Source organism: Neolamprologus multifasciatus, chromosome 12 (genome assembly GCF_963576455.1).
Source record: "Neolamprologus multifasciatus chromosome 12, fNeoMul1.2, whole genome shotgun sequence".
Taxonomy (NCBI): Eukaryota; Metazoa; Chordata; class Actinopteri; order Cichliformes; family Cichlidae; genus Neolamprologus; species Neolamprologus multifasciatus.
Window position 1 is genome coordinate 25393469 of NC_140450.1, and position 23659 is coordinate 25417127.

The window sequence follows — 23659 nt, forward strand, 5'->3', positions numbered from 1 at the left end:
AAAAAAAGAGACGCTTCTTATAGGCTACTTATCAGATATGATAATACATTTCAGACCATGACAAATTAACATGACTGAGTACATACATGCAATGAAGTCAGTTAAAGACTATACGCTATGTGCCATATGAAGATTATTTTTTTTAAATGCAATTCTTTCGATTACGTTTATTCATATTGAACACCTATTGTAAAATAAGAGCTTAAATCCCCAGCTGGGGTGCACACGCCGTGACCCGTGACGTTTAACCTCAGCTGGCTGGACTCGAGGCGCGCCTGTGTCGCGCGCTGCTTGGTGGGCAGTGCGCCGTCACGAGCTGAAGGTGTCATGAAACGAAGAAAACTCACTTGCGGAGGGGAAGAGCACTGTTTATAACAGCGCGTATGGGAGCACAGGAGAAACTGGATTAGTGGTTCATACGATTAAAATGGCCAAAAACACATCTCTTTATTTTCGAATTGTCGAGGGCAGAAACCTCCCGGCCAAAGACGTGTAAGTAATTTCTGAATGGCATGCTTCTGTGCTCAGGTCTTATCTACTAAAATATACACAGCCTCTGCATTGTTTCTTAGCTATTTGTCAAATCAGAAAAAAATGTCATATAGCCATTTCTGGTGCGCTCTTTCCTGTAAATTACCTAATTGAATTAGAGTAGAGATAGTCAAATTGACCTGAGTATAATTAAAGACGAGGGAAGATTAAATTAAGCTTACCCCCAGGTAAACTGGCCATGCTTTGTCTCATTCTGTCTTTTTTTTTTTTTTTTTTGTCACGTTAAGCTCCGGAACCAGTGATCCATACTGCATTGTAAAAGTTGACAATGAAGTTGTGGCCAGGTGAGTTCTCTCTGATTTTTATTAAGATGTGCACGATAAACGTAAATTAACTGTGTTTTATCCAGACCTGCAGCTGGATGATGTTCTTATCGATCTGAGTCAATACACTTTATATATTTACATTAGTTTCTGGCTGTGCTCCCGCTACTGTGCACATGTAAACCAGGGTGGAGTGGTGTGATCAGTGCTGTGGTACCCACAGCGTGGTCCTTCCATCACAGAGAACCTGATACTGGTCTGGCCTTTAAAACACCCACAGGTAACCATGGAGAGGGTGCATCAATTATTGCAGTGAGCACCCGGTGTAAGCCAGGTGAATGCTGGGAGCTCGGAGCAGAATACACCATTTCAGAGGTGGTTTCAGATTGGGTGAAGACGTGCACATGATTTCAACCTCCAAGCTGTTCAGACAGAAGATGGTAGTTTTAGAAAGCAGCTGTAGTAAACTGCAGGATTGTTTGCTTTGCAAAGCAAATTTCTTTAGAGAAACTGCTTTGCTGTGGACTTTCACAAGAACACGGGGTGAATTTAGTGGGTATTGTTCCATCTGGGGTGGTGAGGGAAAAAACAGCACAATGATTCGCTGAAGATGCTCACACTAATTATGTTGCACTTGTAGTGTTACTGGCCAACTGAGTCCTCTGAGTGTAATGTTCATAAATGATGCAGCTGCTAGATTTTGGTACACTAGAGAAAAGTTGGTGGTAATAATGAAGGGTTAGGCCATTTTGGCAGGATGATGTATGAATGGTTTTGATTCAAAAGCATTTCTCAAAAAGCTAGCAATTTGCTTGTTTTTATTTTAAAAAAAAATCAAACTTTTCCCCAGAAATGCCTTTAAAAAACAAGTAGATCAAAGGACATTCATTTCAAAGCACATCCTGCAAAATCTTGCCTAATTGCAAAATGACAAAGACCAGGATTCAAAAACATAACCAGTGATAAGAATAAACACAAAATTATGAATCTGACCATTAAAAAAAAACAAGCAGGATTTTTAAGGCTTTTTTTTTTGCCTTTATTGGATTGCAGACAAGAGGAAAGCAGGAAGACGAGCAGCAAAGGGCCTCACGTCAGAGTCAAACTGTGGCTGCTGCACAGATCTGACCATTTTAAGTGTGTGTTTTGGCTTCAACAGAATCCTTAGATGACCTTTTTAAAATCCAAGAATCTTATAGCTTGCTATCATTTTGAAACAGCTGGATTTTCTAACCTTTTTTTTTATCACACCTGGCACTTTAACAATAACTGTACATCACTAAGTTGAGAATAGTTTGAGGAGAGGACGATTCTCCCATTTTAATATTTATATTTAGTACATATCACAAAATTAACATCTATATAAATGGAAGCAAAGAAAGAATCTTGCACGTTTCTGATTTGCGCACATTAATGTGATATGTGTCTGCTCCAGGGCTGCTGATAGTAAGCATGGTAAACTTCTCTTTTCAGGACGGCCACTGTGTGGAAGAATCTTAATCCTTTCTGGGGTGAAGAATACACGTTGCATCTCCCAATGGGGTTTCATTCCCTCTCTTTTCACGTTATGGATGAGGACACAATTGGGTAATGCCCGCAACCAAAGCACTTTCAAAACTATTCCATATTTACTCTTAACTGCTGGACCCTGGTCGTGTATTTGTAGTCCTCTGTGTTTGCTTAACTTGCCATGAGTTGATATATTTGTGTGGAAACTCATGCAAAGCTTTTTAATGCTTTGGGAAAAAACTCTAAGCTTTGAATAAACAAACATCATCAGGCAGATGGTCGCCCAGATTGAGTGATTAAAGGTTGTTTTTTTTCTCCTCTTCACATGATGGCCAGCGCTAATCATTTCACTCAAAAACTCAAAAACTTTGATCTGATTCTCAGTAGCTTCTGTCTCACAGTCTCTCTCTCTCTTTTGCATCCCTTTCTACAGGCACGATGATGTTATTGGAAAGATTACGCTGACCAAAGAAGCCATTGGAGCTCAAGCTAAAGGCATGGCTAAACATTCAGCACTAGTCTATAACTGGATGACTGCATGGCCAGAGCTCAGAGGTTAAACACACAAAGAATCCTGTGATGGATTCAAAAGTCCAAGTGATTGAGGAGACATGCTTTTTTTTTTTTTTTTTTTTTTTTTTTTAGGGTGGGAATGTTTCTTAGCTTCTCTCAAACCTTTAAATTCATTTATGCACATCACTCACAATATTTACAGGGCTTCCAGAAATTTGGGACAAGATGTAAAAACTAGATAAAGCAGAGAATGCTGTGTTTGCTAATAATTTAAAACTGGGATTTAATGGAAAATCAGAAAATGGAAACACAAATTTCTGAAACTGAGAATTGCTTCTAATGAAAATTACCTGAGTATTCACTGAAAAGTGGTGCACAGTTTTAAGAAACATTCCCGGATTAAAAGTAGGTAGGTCAGTTTTGGAATGAACGCACTTTCGGCCAGACATATGGGGCTGACAAATCGTGTGTCTTTGTGTCGTAGCGTTATTAGATTACTTGAAGAGTTTAAAAGGGTATGTTTGCTGCATATTGATGATTCTCCTCCGAAGGCCACCTAGCATCGGCCTCAGTCCTGTGATTCACTGCCGCATTGTGGTACTGAGTCATTTTACTCCCTCACAGGATTTCTCTCACAGCCCGGCCTTGATATTGTACCTTTTCTTTCATTTTCTGAAAGACAAAAGTAGAATCTTAACAGCATCACACAATGTGCATGTTGTCCAGGCAATCATCGACTGTGTGGTATTTTTGTTTATTTTTTTATTTTTTACTGTTCCTGCCTTGCAGTTGTACAAACTGTAGATGTTTTTGCACTAATTAGTTTTATTTGTGTACTTCAAACAGAATAATGACCAGTTAGTTGTCAGAAAGAACAAAAATAAGCAACTGTATCTTCCTAAAGTTAAAAATAAGGTCTTCAAACTGTTAGTTCGATCCTGAAAAATACTCATAGTATTCAAAGTACATTAGTCCAGGAATTATTTGCCAGGTCATCAATGGATATTTTACAGCTAATTGGAAAATGAATATGATTTATTTTCAATATGACTTTCAAAGTTCTAATCTCTCAGCTCCTCTCGGTGTTTAATGGTTTGAGATTAATCTCTTTTTGTGCTTTACGGCCAGGGCTAGACTGCTGGCTAAATCTCACAAAGGTTGACCCTGATGAAGAAGTCCAAGGAGAGATCCATCTGGGTCTGGAGCTGCTTAAAGATACGGAGAAGATCAGTCTGCGGTGTCAAGTCATTGAAGCCAGGTAAAATGAAATCCTGCGCTGCTGAGAAAATGCCAGGAAGGCGATTTCACTTAAAAACGGCCACGGACAATAGTGGCTCGAACATTTCAGAATCTGCCATGTGAGAGTGTGATAGAGCCACCGTAATATCACTTCAAACGTGGTCACGTTTGTGTAGCTGAGCTCCTTGTAGTTGATTAGTGTCTTTTGAGCTGAACTCTTATCACCATCACCCCGCAGGCCTCCACACTCCCTTCTGAGTCACACCGCCACTGTCACACCGCTCACTGCCCCATCTGTGTGTCCCAGGCTACAATCTTTCCTTCTCAGGCGGGGCACTAATGAGCTTGTCAATCAGGACTTGACACTGTGTTATTCAAATTTGCTCTGATGAGTATGAATTGAGTTTGAAAGAATAAGGTTGAGTAAGAAGTAGAGATTCAGCTTTCTTTCCTCGCTAAAGCACACTAATTTAACTTGCAGAACAGATAATAAGAGTTAGCGGAGCATTTTGACGGATTAATAATTTCTCTTGTCCTTTGGTGTGGTGATACCCGCAGAGACCTGGCTCCAAGAGACATTTCTGGAACCTCTGATCCCTTCACAAGAGTTATTTTCAACAACCATAGTGCAGAGACCTCGGTGAGCTCTGTCTGCCTGCATGAGTGGGTTATGTGGGTTGCACCGAAGTCTGATTGATGGTTGCCTTACTGTTTGTCATTTAAAGGTTAAATGTTAAAGATTAGGCTGATCTTTTGATATCTTTCAATTTCTTAATGCTGGATTTCTAGATAATCAAGAAGACCCGTTTTCCTCACTGGGGTGAGACGTTAGAGCTGGAGCTGGATCCAGAAGAGTTGCGTGAGGAGGAGGGGACTGTTACTGTACAGGTCTGGGACTGGGACATGGTGGGCAAAAATGACTTTCTGGGAAAGGTGAGGTTCCCATAATTCTAATCATTTTTCATATGTATTAAAATTCAGGTCATGAGTAGCTTAAAAAAGGTTTTATAATTGAGTACAGTGTTCCTTGCTATAAAATAAAGGCTTTTACTTCTTCTTGTTGATATTGTGTGCTTGCTTTCTGTTTCTTTTCCACAGGTGGAAATCCCTTTTGCTTGTTTGCACAAGACACCTCAGTTAGAGGGCTGGTTTCGTTTACTGCCCTTGGGAAACAATGAGGTTGATGCTGGGTGAGGATTATGGGTGTGCTTCTTTGTACAATGTGGTAACTATGCATCTTTAGAGAGAGGCATTTCCTTTCGGAAACCATCAAGACTGAAATTGTCGTAGCAATAATCACATCTTTTCTTAAATGTTCCCAAGAGAAGCTTTTATTTTCCTCCTGGCTCTCTTTCGAGCACTTAAATGCACAATCACGGATGTATAGCCAGCACGTTGACGGCATCTGCACCCCGAGATAATTTTAGAGCGAGTGGAGGGCTGAGTGAACTGTAAAGTAAAGGGAATTTCTCAGGTTCATTAGGAAATGACTCACTCTTGTAAGGAGTTTTTGCACTCCAGTCCACTGTTGATTTAGAGAGGACTGTGACCAAGCAGTGCGTCATTTTCCCCCAAATGCAGTGAGCCATGTGTTTAGAAAATGTCCTTGCCAGGGGCAGGATGATTTAGCGGTTGTTTTTACGAGTGTACTCTAAGCTTTATTTCTTATCTAAACTGCATTTTTCAATCAACCGCTGACTCCTTTAACAAAAAACAAAAAAAGAGTTTATGCAAATGTCTAACCAGACCCAGACTATTATTGTGTTAGCTGAAAATCTGTGCTGTGATACTTTCCTTTTTTTAAGTGGCAAGCTGGGAGCACTCCGTCTCAAGGTGCGTCTGGTGGAGGATCAGATCTTGCCATCCATGTACTATCAGCCTCTCATCGACCTTCTGGTTGAGTCGGTAATCTCCCCTACAGAGGTCAGCATGACAGCTCCTCTTCAATGCTGATATTCATTTGTTGACCACTCAGTCACTCGCCATGTCAAAGGACTGCTGTATGCATTACTTCTTCCATCTGCAGTTAGACCTCATCTGCTTCATCTGTCCGGCTTCCCAGTTGGGCCAAAATTCTTGACCCGTGACCTGAGTTCTCTTCTTCTGAACAGGTGGAGGATAGCAGCGCTCTGACTATGCTGGAGGAGGTCACCACAGTTGAGAGCAGACAGGACGTGGCAATGACTTTGGTGAAAATCTACCTGGGACAAGGACTGGTGGTACCCTTCCTGGACTACCTTAACACCCGGGAGGTCAACCACACCAGTAAGACGAAGCGAAAAAGTGCAAACTTTAAACCGTTTTTAAAGGTTTTGATTTCATGTCCTCCATCTTGCAAGTGTCTAAATTTACTCAGAATTTATGTGTATTTGTGCTCTTAATTACATGTAATAACTGTGGCTGCACTTTGAATATACAGTGTAGGATCTAAGTTTATCTCTGTTAGTCAGTATTTATATTAGTCGGACATGCCAGTTTGCTGTTATTGCTCCACTCTCCAGAGACCCTCTGAGGGCTGTTGCTGCTGAATTGACATTAAGGTCTCTGAACACTGCAGCTATGGTATGTGTGTGGGCAGTAAAAGCCTCCCAACACTATATTTACTACCCCAGTGCCAATTATTTACTCACCCAACAGTCTTCCCTTGGCTGTTCTCCGGTCTGGATTAGTCATGTTTTTGCCTCCGCACCATATCCCCATGATAATTCACACTGAGCTCTGGTCTTTGGTTTCTGTTGGTGTAGTTTCTGCTAATAAGCATAGTGCCTAAGTTTCCATAGCAACTCCACATGATCCAAATGGTAACTGCTTGATCAGGAATGCATTGTGTGAGCACCCAGACATTAAAGTTAGGCACACGGCACAAAAACGTACAGTACACCTGCTGGGCAGCAGTGAAAAACTCGCCCTTCTCCTTACATCCAAATAATTTACCTGGCAACCCACTCCCGTTACTATGGATATTTTAGTGTCACCGCATGACTAACATGACATTGAGGCAAGGTCGGTCTGCCCTCACTTGTGACTCTGGACTATTTGTTCTTGATTGATAGACTTGCGCCAGACTAAATAGAAAGTATAGATACTTAAGAAATGTATAAATGAGCCCAGAGAAAAAGGTGAAATGAGGGTGGAGCAAACAAATGCTCCACAGCTTCCACTCTAAGGAAGCAGTGTTTCAATCTTAAATTTTTCTTTTTCATCGAGTATAATTAAGCGCCTGATGAGGGTCTATGTGACGCTTTATTAAATTGATTGGGAACTACTGGATGCAGTAATATGATCCTTCCCACCATTCCCACTGTCATACATCATATAAAAGGTGTTTTTAGGCGCAACAATAGATAGATGACAGGAAAAGAGCAATAAATTGTTGTGGTGGATGTTGAGCTTCTTACCCTTTTTTAATTCTTTAATTGAAAACTGTTGCTTTGTTTCACTTGATTCAGATTAAGGAAAATCTTTTTATGCCCACTAATCTTGCTCATATGTAAGATATTTTGCTAATACAATTTTTTTCCTTCTGCTCTTATAGCTGATCCTAACACCTTATTTCGATCAAACTCACTTGCCTCCAAAGCCATGGAACAGTTCATGAAGGTGAGCTAAGTTTTAAAAAGAAATTATTATTATTATTATTATAGTTCCTGCAGTTTTTCGGTCCCTGCTCTGAGGGAAAGCATGATGTGCCTGATATTTACTCTCTGAATTATGCAGATTTAGATAAAAACAAGGCAAGCTGTCAAGTGTAAGAACAAAAAGGCATGTGTAGCATGACAAATGCAAAGGTAATTTTAATGTATCAATGAGTATGTCGACATAACAGGCTGCTAGGTAGGGCAGCATCAATCCAAATTAGGTGCAACAGAAGCACCTAAAGAAAGAAAGTGTGTCAATTTTCAAGATTGCTACAAAAAGGAGTAAAAAAACCACAGATGATCCAAAAGAGGACAAGAAACAGACAGAGGCAAGGAGAGATGCAGGACAGGAGGTGGTTAGCTTGACAAGCTTACTGAGCCAATTTTGCTTAGGAAGTTTCCCAACTGAGTGAAGTGACCCAGAAGTGTCTAGAGTCATAATAGGAGGTAGTTAAATTCTTTAAATGTTAAGGAAAGCTGCTTCAGTGCTTCCCTTATTACCACCTTTAGAAAAGGATGCACATTTACCATCCCTTATGAAATGAAAAGACATAATGCTGCCCTTCAATTCAAAGCAAAAGATCAACATACTGACACATCATGTGCTGCTTGGTTTAAATTTTTCCTACATGCGATCACTTCACTGATACTCTTTGTATGAAGTGCTTTGAAACCTAATTTTAGAAAATTGCTCTATAAATAAGGTTTTTTTTATATGCATTTAACTAATTGAAGTGAAGGCTTGCATTGCGTATGTCCCCATTTTTGGTCTTAGCATTTAGTCTTATTAATTCATCTAATATGAGAGGTGCTAAAAAGCCCTATTAAAGGGTTAATTCTTCAACAGGATGAGATGAGTGGCATTTCTTGATACACTTCACTGTGTGCTGGAAAGCTGTTCTTGGTAATCAAGTGATATTTTTCACAAGGATATATACACTGTTAAAATTGTCACCTTGTCACATTTTTAACTAGTCTTGTGCAAGTTAGATTCCCTATGGACAACAATCCTGTTTTCCTTTTTGTGAATTCTTCTTAGCATTTTTCCTTAACCCTCTGGATGTTTCCTATCAAGGGAAAGTGTCATCAACAGACATAAGAGGAAATTTCTTGTCTGTTTGACCGCAACCACAAGCTAAACACATACCAGGGAACAACACCACATGAGAAAATAACCTTCAAAACAAAACAACCATAAACGGAAAGAGGGACATGGAAAACAAACAGATAAACTGAGGAAGCAGACAGGGAGGGACACACAATAGACGCATGGGAACAGATCAAGAAAAGCAAAATGAATAACAGTGACCTTAACAGATGTCTTCAACATATGATATTGTTTTGCTATCAGGCTGTTGGCATGCTGTATCTGCATGAGGTGTTGAAGCCCATCATCAACCGCATCTTTGATGAGAAAAAGTACATTGAACTTGACCCATGTAAGATCGACCTGAACCGCACAAGGTAAATCGGACCTAAAACATATCTTGTTGGATCACAATTCTATAGTCATACTCGGACCTGGTAATAGAGTAGGACTGCTACAATTGACAAGAGGGGATTTGTGGGTTGTATGCTCAGGCGTGCTGTTCGCAAATTATGTGTTAAAATGGAAAAGCTGCCACAGGAGACTGCCCACTTCCTTTACACTTCACCCCTGAGAGAAAGACATGAATGTGAGGAAATGAAAAAAAAGTAAAATGGGAATGGCTGTTGCTTGGCAACTGCCATGAGCCCCCTGAGATATCTATCTCTGACATGGGGGGGAGATCCAGGATCTAACGTTCTCCATGTATGCAGTAGCTCTAACCTACTATCTTATCTCGTAACCTTAAATTATCTCAGTTTATGTGTTTAGATATTGTCAATACGGCAATCATTGTTTGGATTCCTCTGAACAGAAATGTTATCAGTCCTTTTATAAACTGTGTTACAGAACAGATAAAAGCCTGTCTTGGATAGCTCCTGTTTGCATTGCGTTTACTCTGCAGATCTCAGGGATTCATTTGTTTACAGCATCTTTCTTTGTCTCTGAAGAAGGATTTCATTCAAGGGTGCAGTGTCAGAGGCAGAGGTGCGGGACAGCAGCGTGGAGATGCTGCAGAGCTATTTGACCAGCATCATCGAATCAATCGTGAGCTCAGTCGATCAGTGTCCTCCTGTAATGAGAGTGGCCTTCAAACAGCTGCACAAGAGAGTGGAGGAGCAATTTACCGAGCCTGAGAATGAGGTTAGTGTGAAGCAAAACACACAGAGAGGAAAGCGTGTCAGTGTATTTGTGGTTACTTTCACCCGCAGCTTATCCCGAGGCAGCCTGTCACCGTTCAGTGACTCGTCTTCATTTTTACAGGATGTGAAGTACCTGGCCATCAGTGGATTCTTTTTCCTGCGTTTTTTTGCTCCTGCAATCCTCACACCTAAGCTGTTTCAGCTGAGAGACCAGCATGCTGACACGCGTACAAGCAGAACACTGTTACTACTAGCCAAGGTATGATTCAGAACACAGACATGCACATAGACTCTGCTGTGAATCATTTATCCATGTTCAGACTTATGCACTCCCCAAAACAAAACACAAAATAAACAGTACAGTGTTGGAACCCTTGAGCGTGATGCAACAGGCCATCTGTGTAAGGAGATGGATTTTCATGTTGTGGATGTAAAACAAATAAAACATGGAGCAGGAATACAATCATCAACACGTAACGTCAACAGAGAGAGAGCACTGAGGCACTCCTTGCTTTTCTCACTTAGTTTGGAAATTATGTAACACTGTAGGTCTGCGTGTGCCTTATTTTAAGTTCTGCCATAATCAGCAAAATAAGATTGATATTCCATCTCCAGTCATTTATGTCTCTGCTGTGGTCTGAGACCTCACCATCCTTTCATACGTTCACATGGAAAGTCTAAAGACAGTGAGGGCAGCAGCGAGATGCCCTTAGGGAACAGAGCAGGGATCAGTGAGGACAGGATGACATGGAAGTAGCATCTTTAGCTTCAAATGAAGGAGTTGGTAGACTGAAGAATTTTGAAAAGAGTATGAGATTTGCCAGTAGGATGTACGGAAAGGGAAACAGCTGAGCTGATGTGAGCTGGAATTTAGATGAGCTGATCTGCTGGAATTGTTTGAGTCTGTTCTCACAGAACTAACTCTGTATTCATTTTTTTGACATTAATAAAAATGTTAATTATTTGAAAGGTGCTAATAATCTGCAGTAATGCCATTAGATCACCTGTTGTTAGGAACTCGTTTAAATTTTATAACTACTCTACTCTTACAGCAAATCTCAAAGAAGTTTTTTTCACCAACTATATAGAGTGTGGCCATAAAACATCCCTCTCACATTATGCTCCGTTTTAACCATAAATAGATCAGATGAGCATGTTAGCAGGTTATAACTGGAATTTGAGTTGATGTTTCTTGATATCATTAAAAGCAGGGATCTTAGATCCAGATGTTAGAAGAACAGTAAAACCTCATTCCACTCCCACGTGTGGCTTCTGTGGTTGCTGTCCATGGTGCTGAAGAACTGTTGCCATGGGCCCTCTACAGAGACGGGGAACGGGCTATTTTTACCTCTGTGTGCTGCAACCAGTCTGTGGTTCAAAGCCAAGCATCAGAGAGGATGTAGAGGGGGACTTCCTCCTCGCCCTAGGCCAGGTGTGGGCTGGACAAAGGGCCTCGCAGCATGCTTGGCCCCAGGGACCCTTTTGATCTTCGACTTTTAGATATGCAGTCACTCCCTCACTTCTGTCATTTTCTGGAGATTTGATATGGTGAAGATGTGAGTTTGTAGTTGATATCGTGTCTCTGTGGTTGCCAGGCACTACAAAGTGTTGGGAACTTGGGACTTCAGCTGGGCCACGGAAAAGAACAGTGGATGGCGCCTCTTCATCCCATCATCCTTCGCAGTGTGGCTTCTGTCAAGGACTTCCTGGACAAGTTAATTGACATAGATCATGACACTGGTAAGACTGTAACCACCAAACACATCACTACAACGTGTAATCAAAAGCCAAGTCCAGAGGTCATGCTGTTGAGCTAATCAGCCACAGGCCACCTGCCAGTGTAGTAGCTCCCAGCTGATATAGGTGAAACAATACTGTAGCCTTGCAGTGAAATATTCATAACTAGTTGGAAGTCTGGAAAAGAGATGACATGGTTAATGAGCTGGCAGGGAGCTGAAGTGAGAAGCTGCCACACGGGCTGTTGTTGTCCTGGCTGTTGCCTTAATGTCATGTGTCAGTGAGGCTGTTGTTGTGAAACATCTTCCCCCTCTGACATATCGTGTTTCAACCTCCGTCTTCACATCACACCCACTTTTTTCTCCTAAAGGCCAGTTTGACATTTAATGCCCTCGAGGTGAATTTGTTGGACAGAAGCAGATGCTTGTTATTCCTCTTTGAAGCTCTATCCCTCATGGGGTGATGGAACAAGACTGAGGAGCCATCTGTAACAGAGTGCAGTTTAAAGCAATGAATGTATATAGTTTATTGACACAGCACCACCTTGTGTCTATCCGGGTGAATATGCATTTAGCTACAGATTACAAACAGTTTTCCCTTTATGTCCGTCTTCTGCTTTCTCTGCGCAGCGTCTGAAGTGCCTCAGAGGGCTGTGTTCACGGCTTCAGTCACAGTCAAAGAGGGGTTTCTCCACAAACACAAAGCAGAAGGACCCCAACTGTTATCCCGCTTTGCATTTAAGAAACGCTACTTCTGGTTGACGAGTGAGACGCTGTCTTATGCCAAGACTCCCGACTGGCAGGTGGGTACTGTGCCAGCAAAATTTTATAATCTACCAGTATACTGCATATCATGTGTGAAATACATATGAGTATTTACGTTACTGCTCATTTTGGCAATCAGCCACTGTGTCAAGTGTTGCTTTTTAATCATGTTTTCCTACGACTGATGGATCAAATAATCGAAAACAATCAAAGTAATGATAAAAATACTCGTACAATATGCCCATTTGTGCCCCATGAAGGGCATTCATCACCACGTGTTGCACAAAGAGAAAACATTTTAGTCATCTGCTTCTTTGCTTTCATGTATTTGTGTTGATCTTCTCGTGAGAACATCATTACTGATATTACAATGTGGTGCCTAACCCGTGATAATGATTTCCTCTCATTTTCTAACCAGAGACTGTCAGAGAGAGGGAGATGGTTGATGGGAGCAGAACATCCTCGTCACTAAATGCCTCTCTTTGAGTCAGTCTCTGCTTTGTGTGACTGGAATAAAGCCGAGGGTTAATTGAAAGCTATGGATATTCATACGAACATCGCAAATCACACTGGAGACAATGTCCTGGCCCCTTTTCTCCATGTTGGAGCACTCCAGTCTCAGTGAGATGAGCTCCCATTGCAAGTGGCTGATTTACACTTTAAAGTAGCCTTTGCTGCCATGATGATCTCATCCTCACTTCCTCCTTGCGCCGTACCGTTCCTCGTAGCTTAATGAGTGTAAAATATTTCAGGATGAGAAACCTCTTCATTAATTTGCTCAGTGATCAGATGTCACCTTTATTTCACTGAGTCCTTTGTGCAGTATGCCTGAGGCAAGGCATGATACATCATTGCCATCATGTGCATACCTGTTCTAATTGGGGCTGTGGTTTGCAGGTGCGCTCTTCAATTCCTATTCAGTGTGTGTGCGCCGTGGAGAGGGTTGATGAAAATGCTTTTCAGCAGCAGAATGTAATGCAGGTCATCACCCAGGACAACGACGGACAGCTGCTCACCACGTACATCCAGTGCAAGGTGCGTTTGTACACCACCCAGTTGCCAAGACAGTGCATGAGTTTTTTTAAGTTGGTCACTTTTTTTTTTAAACACAAAACCCTGACAGTTTTCTATAGTCACAGATGTGAATTTTTAACAAGTTTTATTAATCTCCTAGAAAAAAGTCACTAAATATCTATATTGTTTTCTGTCGCAATGATGTGCTTTATCCCTGTAGGCTTTTCAGCTGATTGCCTTCAAAATGCAGATTTTTCTTTTTCAGTTCAACATTAAACTTCATGGTTCACCGTATTTCAATTTTCCCAAACAGAATGTAAATGAGCTGAACCAGTGGCTGTCTGCGATCAGGAAAGTCAGCATCTACAATGAGCGCATGCTGCCCTCTTTTCACCCGGGGGTTCATCGCAGTGGCAAGTGGACCTGCTGCCTGCAGGCCGACCGAGCTGGTAATCCTGCTGTTATTACTTCCAGATGTACTGATTTATGTCCAAGACACCAGAATATCTGTAGGAAACTTGCAACCTCCCCTTTGCTACTTTACTAAGGTTTGACTGGCTGTTTTTGATGCGCTCTCCAAATCAATTTTATTTACTCACCGCCTTGCACGTGGGATTAAACATTTTACATTCTTTTCAGCACCAACACTACAGGTTTGATTGTTACTAAGGCTGTTCCATTGACTATTATATACAAACTAGTAGAAACATCCATTAAAATGATATTTTACATTTAGTGGGGTGAAGTTCAGACTGTGTAAAGTGCCAGAGATGAATAAAAAAAGCTGTGTCTCAGTTGCAGGCTGCAGTAGAACCCACTCAGCTGTGACACTTGGTGACTGGAGTGACCCGCTGGATCCCGACGTGGAGACTCAGACAATATACAAGCAGCTTCTGCAGGGCAAAGACAAACTCAGGTTGGTGCCCGAGCATGTCCTCGGCCTGTATGCATTTCTTTTCCTGAACACTAGAGGTCTATGTTGCTATACAGTAAAGCACTGCTGTGCTGCTTCTTGACATTAGTATGAGTCAAGTGTTTAACTTTCACTGTGTGATCATGTGATATGATTCTGACTGATACTGCAGGAACAAATATCTGGAGATGCCGGATGATGATGAGACAGCGTGCAATAAAGAAAAGAAGACGAATGTGGACGTTCACCCAGGTGACACTGAACTTTAACTTTTCTATCAATTTACATGTACAAGTGCTTTAATTGTTGTATTATCATTATTATTATCTGCTTATATTCTATGTGGGTATGACATTTCCAGGAAGTAATTCTACAGAAACAACATCCTTTTATCTACACATTTCTCTGTCACAGATGGTGCTGAATGCACTGTTCAGCAAATGAAGCCATGTCAGGGCATTGCTGCTCGGCTGTTGGTGGTGATAGAGGACCTGGAGCAGGCTCACGCTAGCTTCCAGCGCAGAGAAAAGGAGGACGTCACCAGTGTTATTATGAATCCCTAGAGTTCACATGTGGACTGGGAGCCTTTAATGCATCAAGGCGGGTTAGGGGTGGGGAGTGGAAGGGCAGCATCCTGTACCAACACAAGTGAAAATCAGCTAACCCACTCTCTTGATTGTCATGGAGAAAAAAGTGGCTGCGTGGTGCCACCTCTTCCAGCCTTTTAGTACATTTCCTCCTGTCTGTAAAGAGCAGAGGGAATTCTGCCACTTTAATCTTTTTGATTCTCCGAGTGCCACCGACAAGAGCGCCGCAGGAAGATTATGATACTTGACAAAAAGGAGGTGGGTGGGGAGGGGTGGAGGGACTTTGAAGCATGATCTGACTTGATATTTTTTATGTAGATAATAAGCAATCTGTTGCATGGCCCACATCCACTTGTTGTGAAATGTGAAAAGAAGCTTTTATATTTTGAGATACTGTACAGGACCCGAGTCACACATTTATATGCAAAAAGCTTGTTTTAGTGTAACCTACAGTACCTTAATGTAAGGTGTTTTGATATTGCTGTTATTATTATAAATGCTTTGTATTTTTATTGAGGCAAACTATCACCATGGCCGCAATGTAGCAGTGACAATAACATTATAAGTTATTCCACAGTGTGACGCCGCTTGTAAAGTGAGCAAAACTCAGATTTTAATTGTTGCTTCAGTCCCTTTACACAAAACATCCGCTTTGGTTTGGTGCTACGGCCAGTCAACGTAAATGTTGGGTTCTGATGTAATTCACATTTTTATAATGCCATTCCTAAGATGGGTAATATTTACCTGGTTATTATATAATATCCATACATGGACAAATTTTATTTGAAAAAGAGGGGAATTAACAATCATGAGACACTCCCATTTGCTAAGTTGACAGTTTCAGAGATTTTTGTGCCACTGCATTGGTTTCATGTGTTTGAGATGCCAAATCTGCTTTTAGGAGTTTTAAAGAAAAAATACACATGTGGGGAATTTTGATAATTTTCCATAGAGAAAGTAGTGTTCAGTGTCCGTCTATTAAACAATATTCAGTTGAATAAAATCCGATCTGAGATCACTGAGATGACCTCATCAGGCATTCTTCTTACCCTCAAGCTTAACACTCTAAAACACATGGCAGACATTACATTCAACATCCTGTATTGAGATGGTTATTACGAGTGTGTTGGTGTTTGCAGCTTTCCACATTTTTCTTTTATTACTCTGCTGCTGGAGTCATAACGAGAGTAGGCATGAGTGGAACATTGTGTTCTCTTGAATGGGGACTCTTGTTATGAAAAAGAAAAGAAAGGGGAAAAAAACCCTCGCCTGTACCTTATTTTGCAAATTCATCATAATGGTTTGTTCCAAGTGGGTTGTTACTGTGAACACAATTGTATTATTCAATAAACTCCGCTGAAGAAATCAAAGGAGATGGTGTCAAATTTGTGCCCAGAAAAAAACGAGACTGACACTTTTTTTTTCTTTACATTGATCCTCACTTGGTTTCCATAAAATGAAGGAATGGTTCGAAAAATCTGCTTTGCTGGCTTATGTCTGTCCGTCTCCTGGTTAGAATTAAAGTGCAGGAGGATCTGACTTCAATCAGACATTGATTCATTTTTGGTATTACAGGAAACCCCGTCACATCTGATAGATGCCAGAGCAGGCTCCCAGTGTCATGGTTACCGCTCTACTCCTTTGTTCAAATTTAATCAACCCACCAGAAACGCAGAATTCACAATCCAACAAGAATCTGAATGTAATGTTAAATTATACCACATGAAAAAAATATGCGTGCCAGCAATGCACCTCCCGGCCTTATTTAAATGCTAATGAAAGCAGACCTACCTGCAATGATGCAGCAGTCTCCCTACTCGCCCCCTCATTAGGCGTGAGAGGTGAGCGGTGAGCAGAGGCAGGCAAGTAGGGCTTATTTACAAATACTAGCAGGGGTCTGGCCCCCGAGCTGCTAGGTCAGTGACGGAAGGAGGAACGACAACCTGAAAGGGGGTTTGTCTCATCACCTCCGTCCTGACATCTCAAGGCCTGCTTTAATATGCACCCACCACAGCTCTTTACCACAGAAGCCAGAGGCAGAAAATTACCATAAAGCAAATTTACTACCAGTGAGAACTCTTCCTGCTGCACTCCAGAACAGCAGCCAGGCTCATTTATATCCATATAACGAGCTCCAAAGAACAGAGTTACCCAGGGAGAAGGAAACGGTGGTGTTAAATAGGAAGAGGACACATCACCACCGACTGGGGTGGGGGTGGGGGGGTGGGGGACAAGGAGAGCCGGTGTAACAAAAGCTCAAACACACTACCCCTGTCAAGGGCACATTTATTTTTCCACAACAAAACACACAAACATGCAACAAGGTCATCACAATTCATTAAAGACCAATAGATTAAGAAGCCCTTTATAGTTAAATCAATGTCTCTGTATAGCTTGCTTTTAGTTTATCTCAGTTTGTCCACGTGAACCATTTTAAATAACAATATGCAGACGCCGCCTAAGATTAAACAACAAAAACAGTGACTTGGAAAGGTCATTTAAAATGGGCACTCAAATTGAAAAACTTCAGATGTTTTACATGTCGTGGAAAGAGTGGGGAAAGCAGCCAAACGCTATCGTTTCCTCATTTGTGTAAATCAAAGCCAATCCGGGGTGTGGGGGGGGGAATAAGAGATAAAAAGGGAAAATCCCTAACTAATAGGAATAAGTTTCAGAACCACAGTGCTAACCACCTGAAAACCAGGGTGGGGCTTTCTAGAGAAGCTAACATGTTTTCATATGCAAAAAACAAGAAAAACTCTGCACTGTCAATACGCTTGCTCACTGTTTGGTTAACATGCACCTCTAAGAAACGTTACGGCATCTTTAAAGGACATGAACCTAAGCTTTGTCTACGAGACTCCCACTTTCACACACGCTCACACGGACGGATACAAACGTACAGCATAGCCACAGAAAAATGGTAAGGTATCATTTAGATATAGAGAAGTACAGTTTGCAGTAGACACTACGAGAGTACAACTTCATATATACTTCATACGTTAGGACAAAGTAACTTCATCCCCGATCCCACCTCTAACCTCTAATGGAATAGCATGGGATGAAGAGCAATACAGCAAATGTTACATAATAGTTCTTTTTAGAGACAATCATTAAAAAAAAAGACATCAAAAATATATGTTTTTTTTATACATAGCATGTGAACATCCTTGGATTGCAACCTCTCTGTTTAGAAACGCAGAGGTAGGCGCCCCATAAAGAAAACATCCATTGTCATTTTGAACCAAAAACAATCAACCTTCTTCTTGCTACACGTAAATCATGTGTTAGGTTTTAAAAATAGTAAATTGCATAAAAACCACCTCCTTCTTGTTTAACCGGACAAATACCAAAACCTTGATTTATACATCATTCCCACATAGATCTGTACACACCTGAAAAGTCTAAAGGGCCGGGCTTCGTTCACACTACAAGACCGACACGTGGAAAAGGAAAAAGCTGAAGAAGCGAACATTTGGATTTCTCTAGTGAACGAAATTTCACTTCACATGGAAAAGTTCCCTGATAGATCGGTAGCATTCTCTTTTGCTGTCCCATTGTATAAAGGGTGTCACAAATGTGCGAAGGAGAAAAGTTGACGTAGGCCAAAAATGTGAATGTTTTCAGCGCCTGGGTCAAAAATCACTCAGAAATACTCTTAATAGTTTGTTTATCACATACCATACCACAAACACAGAGCTGTGGCTAAAAGAGCCTGAAAATAAATATACAGGTTTAAAGTATTTAAACAGATATTAATACTTAAATCTGCAACAACTGGCTTATTTGGTCTTAAGGACAGTGATTCGCTCACGATTCATTTAGAGTCATGATCCTGTCCTCCTGATGAATGAAAAGTCCGAGCACTTTAGCTGCTAAATGCTCCACAGTGATCACAAGCAAGTTGTAGCATCTGCCATTCTTTGGGTTTTAAGAGCTTACTGTAGCTAAAAGCTACACAATGACAGCTTGTTTTACAGAGGAGCAGTTTTCAGCAGGCTGATTCACATGCATAATGAAACCTTGTTTTAAAGTAATCCAGCAGTTTCTGTTGGCATCCTGCTGTATGCACACAACCCAGTGGTATTTTAATGCCTTAACCCTTTTTAAAAAAAAGTGATTACAGTGATTGTTGTGACCTTGGATAGATTCTAAATCTTTTGTTTGTTGCTCCTGAAGAAGAGCGAAGAAGAGCTCTATTTGAAGGTTAACAACAGCTGCATTCAAGAAAATTCATGCCTGAGAAGCAAGAGCCACAAAAGTGTCCTTTTTGAAAAATGGAGACGCTAGTTCACAGACAACACAGGCTCCACTACTCATCTAGTGCAAGTGGACTTTAACAGAATAACAAAAGATATTAAAATATATTTATAAGTTTGGGATAAACAGCTCACACCACTTTGTGTCTTCAGCTTTGCCACACTGCAGCAGGGATGTGGCCAGCTGAAATAGGCTGATGGTGTATGCTATATGTAGATGAAACTTTGGGTAGTCCATGGATGCATATGCAATTTTAGTAATGTGTGGCGATATTTATTAAGATTTTTCAAGAAAAAAATTTGAGTAGAAGTTTCATTGAGACTGAATTATGAAGCCGGTCAGTAATCTGTTTTAAATATACTGCTCAAAAAAAGTTAAAGGAACACTTTTCAGAGTACAGAATCAAGTCAGATAAACTTCTGGGATATTGATCCGATCAGTTATGCAGCAGCAGTCGTTACTTTTAACCACGTTTCACCTTTTTGGTGTCAATGAAATGAATAACAGCTGCGCTAGAGGGGCAATAATGAGACAAAAAAGCAATACTTTTACAGATAAACATTTTCCCTCATCATCTTTTCTGACAGTTTTTTTCACTACTTTTCCATTAGGGGTTGCATTAACCTGCAGAGGTTTCACAGGTAGTCCAGCTCCTCTGAGGTTGTGCATCAATATGTGCTACTGCCAGAAGGTTTGCTGTGTCTCCCATCACTGGCTCAGGAGTCCAGAAGTTACTTTAGGAGAATCGGACATGGCCTTGAAGGTCCTTAACCCATGAGCAGGACCCGTATCTGCTCCTTTTTGCAAGGAAGAACTTCCAGACCTGCAAAATGACCTCCAGCAGAGCACTGGTGTGCATGCCTCTGATAGGAGGCATGACAGGAGGGATCTACAGGAGCCTATGCTCGCTGTCCAGCACTTTGGAGCCCAAATGGCATTTGTCATAGAATGCCAGAACTGGCAGGTCCATGGTGTCTGTAACACTGTTTAGCATCATCAGTTTGGTGTTGTGTCAGTGATGATCTGAGGGACGCACTGACTTCTACAGGTCAGGCAATGACACCCTGATCAGGTATCAGCGTGAAATCCCTTGGACCCACTGTCAGACCCTACGCTGGTGCACTGGGTCCTGAGTACTATTTTTAATTTCCCTCAAAAGATGTGGCATCCTTTCATTCCTAACACATTATGGAGTCCATATCAGTGTAAACATTCAGCATAACTTTTTTGCTGTTGATATCTGACGTGTTTTCAGTCTTACTTTAATTTTTTTGAGCAGTGCATATTAAATTATATTTGATTTAACCTTAAGTATCTTTCCTAATATCTATATGAGATCAAATCATTTGTATGAAAAGAGTTTTATAATTAATCCATGTATCTGGCTTAGACTGCAGTTGCAAACCAAACAGCTGTGATTATTTTAATTGCAGATGTAAATGGAGTCCCAACAAACACACTGGGTATGCATATGCATGTGCAAATTCTCTTTACCAACACAGTGGCTGCGACTGAGGCATCACTGACATTTAAATGTATATTTCCACACTGCTGTGCTTTGATGCGAGAGTTAGAAGTAGCACTTTTCCACTGATGTGGTGCTAGCGCTTGATGCAGAAAGCTTTTTCATGTTTCTCTCATAATAAAATGGGACTGGTACTGGAGCCAAAAAGCAGGCACTGCCTCGCCACAACAAAATAGCTGTCAGTGGCAACGGGAGGCTCCACAGCAAGAAATTCACGGATGATTTGCGGATGTAGCCCGCAGATCCTGTCGGCTGTGATTTCCTCTTTTTCTGCCGCGCAACAGTATATAATGCAAAACTAGTTCTGAACTAGTACTGACATGGCACTGCGGGAGGGAGGGGAAGAATTTAAAGTGACAAACTCTGTGTATTCTTGTGTTTGTGACTCGCACCTAACTAAGAGAAACCTCACCCGCTTAAACAAACTCTTAAGAATATTTTGTGATTTGATCTTGAACCCAGGCTGTTTTCACCTTCAGCTTTAACAAAAAATGGCTGACAACATCCGTTCCCACGGAACGTTAAAAAAAAAGGCCAACATGGGCCATCTTCATGCCGCTAAAGCTGCCCCACCAATACTAAAGACACATTTACTGTATTTATTTGTGTCCCACGGGGATCAACTACACAAGGTCTACATTAAGGTCATGACAGCAGAATACGCTAAGACTACTTGCAATATAAGACGTCCATAACAAGTCATACATGTTTCAGTCCCTGACATCCTGACAAAGTTTTTTGCCAGATTTTATGTATTCATGTTCATGTGCCTGTGTACAGATATGTGGGACAATCTGTATATTTTCTATATAGAAGAGTATAAAAATAAATTAAACTTACACCATTGACTCAAATTGAGTTTAAATTTAAAGGTATATCACATCTGCAAATATATTTTATATATTCATATATATATAGTTAAAGCATCGCAAGCCAGTTTATAAACATCAACTTAAAAAAAGATTAAGTTGCAATTTAAGACATTTTTCTAAAAACCAAATGACTTAATCAACAAAAATGTTGCCTCAAAGTGCTATGGAAGACTATGATTAACCCCAAAATCAAGCCCGCTGCTGGGTGACCCCTTAATAAACCTGACACCAACGCTCCCGCTCATTAAAATTGATCAGACATATTTATGGAGAATTATGCAGCTCTGGGTTATAATTTATCGCAGAGTAAATAAACATCACAAGATCTCCACCGAGGACCTTCGAAAAGTCTTTATCTCGCGGGCACTAAGTCTAAAGGGGGGTGGGGGTGGGGGTGGGGGGGGCGTAGGAAAAAATAGTCCCCAGCCAACAACACACTCGACCAACATTTGCATGGTTTGTAGAACGAGTGCTCCACAGCTGAGGAGGAGGCGGAAAGCGGGGGTGAACAGATACATCGGGAAGCGCCCCAAAGACTCCAAAGTGAGCTCACGAAGGCGACGAGATGCTGCTCGTTTCCGAGGCTCAGCTGCTCACTGTGAGGGGACTTGAGCCAAGTACAACGCCAACAAACGGCAAACGAGCTCACAAGAGACTGCAGGCGAGCGGAGGAGCTCCCCTGAAAATGGATCTCTAAGGGAAAGCTGTTGGTGTTTGAAAGACAGAGGAACGTCCATCTGTGTGTTCAGATTCTCTCCTCAAGGACTTAAAGCCAGCTTATTAATGCCTCCGAGCACGCGATTGCACGCTCATCCCTTGTGTACGGTCAGCATGATGGATTGTGCCAGCGCCTGGGTTCGCTCCAACAGGAATAATAATAATGCAGCCTTTTTATTCACAGAGGTCATCGTCATCAGTGTGTCAACTAAACAAATGAGTTAAACCTTGGAGCAGAGCTTGTTTCATCTTATTTTATGTCTCCTCTCACAGACTGTCCACAAGGTTAACCATACAACACACAATTGTTACCAAACACCAATAATCTTCTAAATCTTAAGCTCTCTGGAATCTACTTCATGCACTACAGAACATACTTCCGAACGTAGAAAATAAAATACACTGACCTATCAGAAGTGGAAAATATCAGATTAACCATAAATGACATCACTCCGGAGCCATGACCTGCTTTTTCGAAAATGCACAACCAACGTTTGTAATGAATTTACTAAAAAAGTAAACTGGGGGGGAGGGAAATAATTAATTTGGATTTCTTTGCGATTTTCTTAAATCTTCATAATACCAAGCAACAGCTGATCCGCTGACAGCTCACCCTGTCGCGTGTGTTTGCTCGACTTTCATTATGTTAGTCGGGGCCATGCATTCTGGAGTTCAGCGTTTTACAGATATGCCTGTGTACAGTTATTAGCCCCTTGTCATTTTTCTTTGAGTGCCAAAGAACAGCATCAGTTTGACTCGAAAAAGGGATAAATACCTTTCACCTCAAGGTCCCAACATTCAGACAAGACTCTCTTTGTATCATTTACACTTTGAGAGACTTTGCCAACAGACAAAACTTGCTCAAGGCATGGATCTAGAGACAGCAGGGGGGAGGGAGATTGCCTGGGTTACACAAACCAAAAACCACCCTTTCTGCAGGATATTTTGGTTTGTGGGGAGTAAAGCGTTGTCGGCCGCATGTTGCCCGTCGTGCAGTGTCCCCGCTCTCTGGGAGATAGCGGGGCATGGGGGGTTTTGTTTCAGTGTACCAGTTCTGCTGGCCATCAGTCCTTTAGATTGTCCTCGCCAATCCCCTGGGCCGACAGCTCTGCCAAGACGTTGTCCAAGTAGTTGGGGTCGGGGTAGCCGTGACCGGTCAGGTTAGAGCCAAATTCCGTCTTGTGATGAATCTCGTTCCACACCACGGTGTCCGATTCGCCCGTGGTGCTGGATGTGCCAATGGTGAAGATGAGGCGTCGGTCCCAGGCCATGATCAGCAGCTTCAAGACCTGATGAGACAAGAATGAGAGGATGGTGTGTGACGGCG

The 23659-nt window shown here is 41.5% G+C and overlaps 2 protein-coding genes across 8 annotated transcripts in view; one reads left to right on the top strand and one right to left on the bottom strand.

Moving 5' to 3' along the window:
- rasal1a (RAS protein activator like 1a (GAP1 like)) lies at positions 1–16328 on the top strand. 5 transcript variants are annotated; one of them, XM_085179457.1, is made up of 21 exons: positions 1–492; positions 780–836; positions 2289–2402; positions 2758–2879; positions 3966–4095; positions 4635–4716; positions 4866–5009; positions 5175–5266; positions 5882–5999; positions 6188–6341; positions 7612–7676; positions 9066–9178; positions 9752–9944; positions 10065–10202; positions 11539–11683; positions 12310–12482; positions 13342–13479; positions 13772–13907; positions 14254–14374; positions 14544–14623; positions 14786–16328. In XM_085179457.1, the coding sequence occupies exons 1-21, from the start codon at positions 428–430 to the stop codon at positions 14932–14934; spliced, it is 2529 nt and encodes an 842-aa protein (XP_085035583.1). In that variant the 5' UTR covers positions 1–427; the 3' UTR covers positions 14935–16328. The 5 variants fall into 5 exon arrangements, with proteins under 5 accessions (XP_085035583.1, XP_085035579.1, XP_085035580.1 ...); XM_085179453.1 differs by having other exon boundaries at positions 2758–2819; XM_085179454.1 differs by having other exon boundaries at positions 2758–2819; positions 9755–9944.
- The window catches only part of dtx1 (deltex 1, E3 ubiquitin ligase), a 63450-nt gene continuing 42727 nt past the window's right edge, over positions 2937–23659 (bottom strand). For all 3 annotated transcript variants that reach the window (XM_085179463.1, XM_085179462.1, XM_085179465.1), the window contains one exon: positions 2937–23621. In XM_085179463.1, the coding sequence (XP_085035589.1) occupies positions 23397–23621 (225 nt within the window). In that variant the 3' untranslated portion in view covers positions 2937–23396. The remainder of the gene's footprint in view (positions 23622–23659) is intronic.

Coding starts and splice junctions, on each gene's coding strand:
- rasal1a (XM_085179457.1), top strand. CDS start 428: ATGGCCAAAAACACATCTCTTTATTTTCGAATTGTCGAGGGCAGAAAC. Junction 4,717..4,865: donor ACCATAGTGCAGAGACCTCG/GTGAGCTCTGTC, acceptor CTGGATTTCTAG/ATAATCAAGAAGACCCGTTT. Junction 14,375..14,543: donor CAGGGCAAAGACAAACTCAG/GTTGGTGCCCGA, acceptor CTGATACTGCAG/GAACAAATATCTGGAGATGC.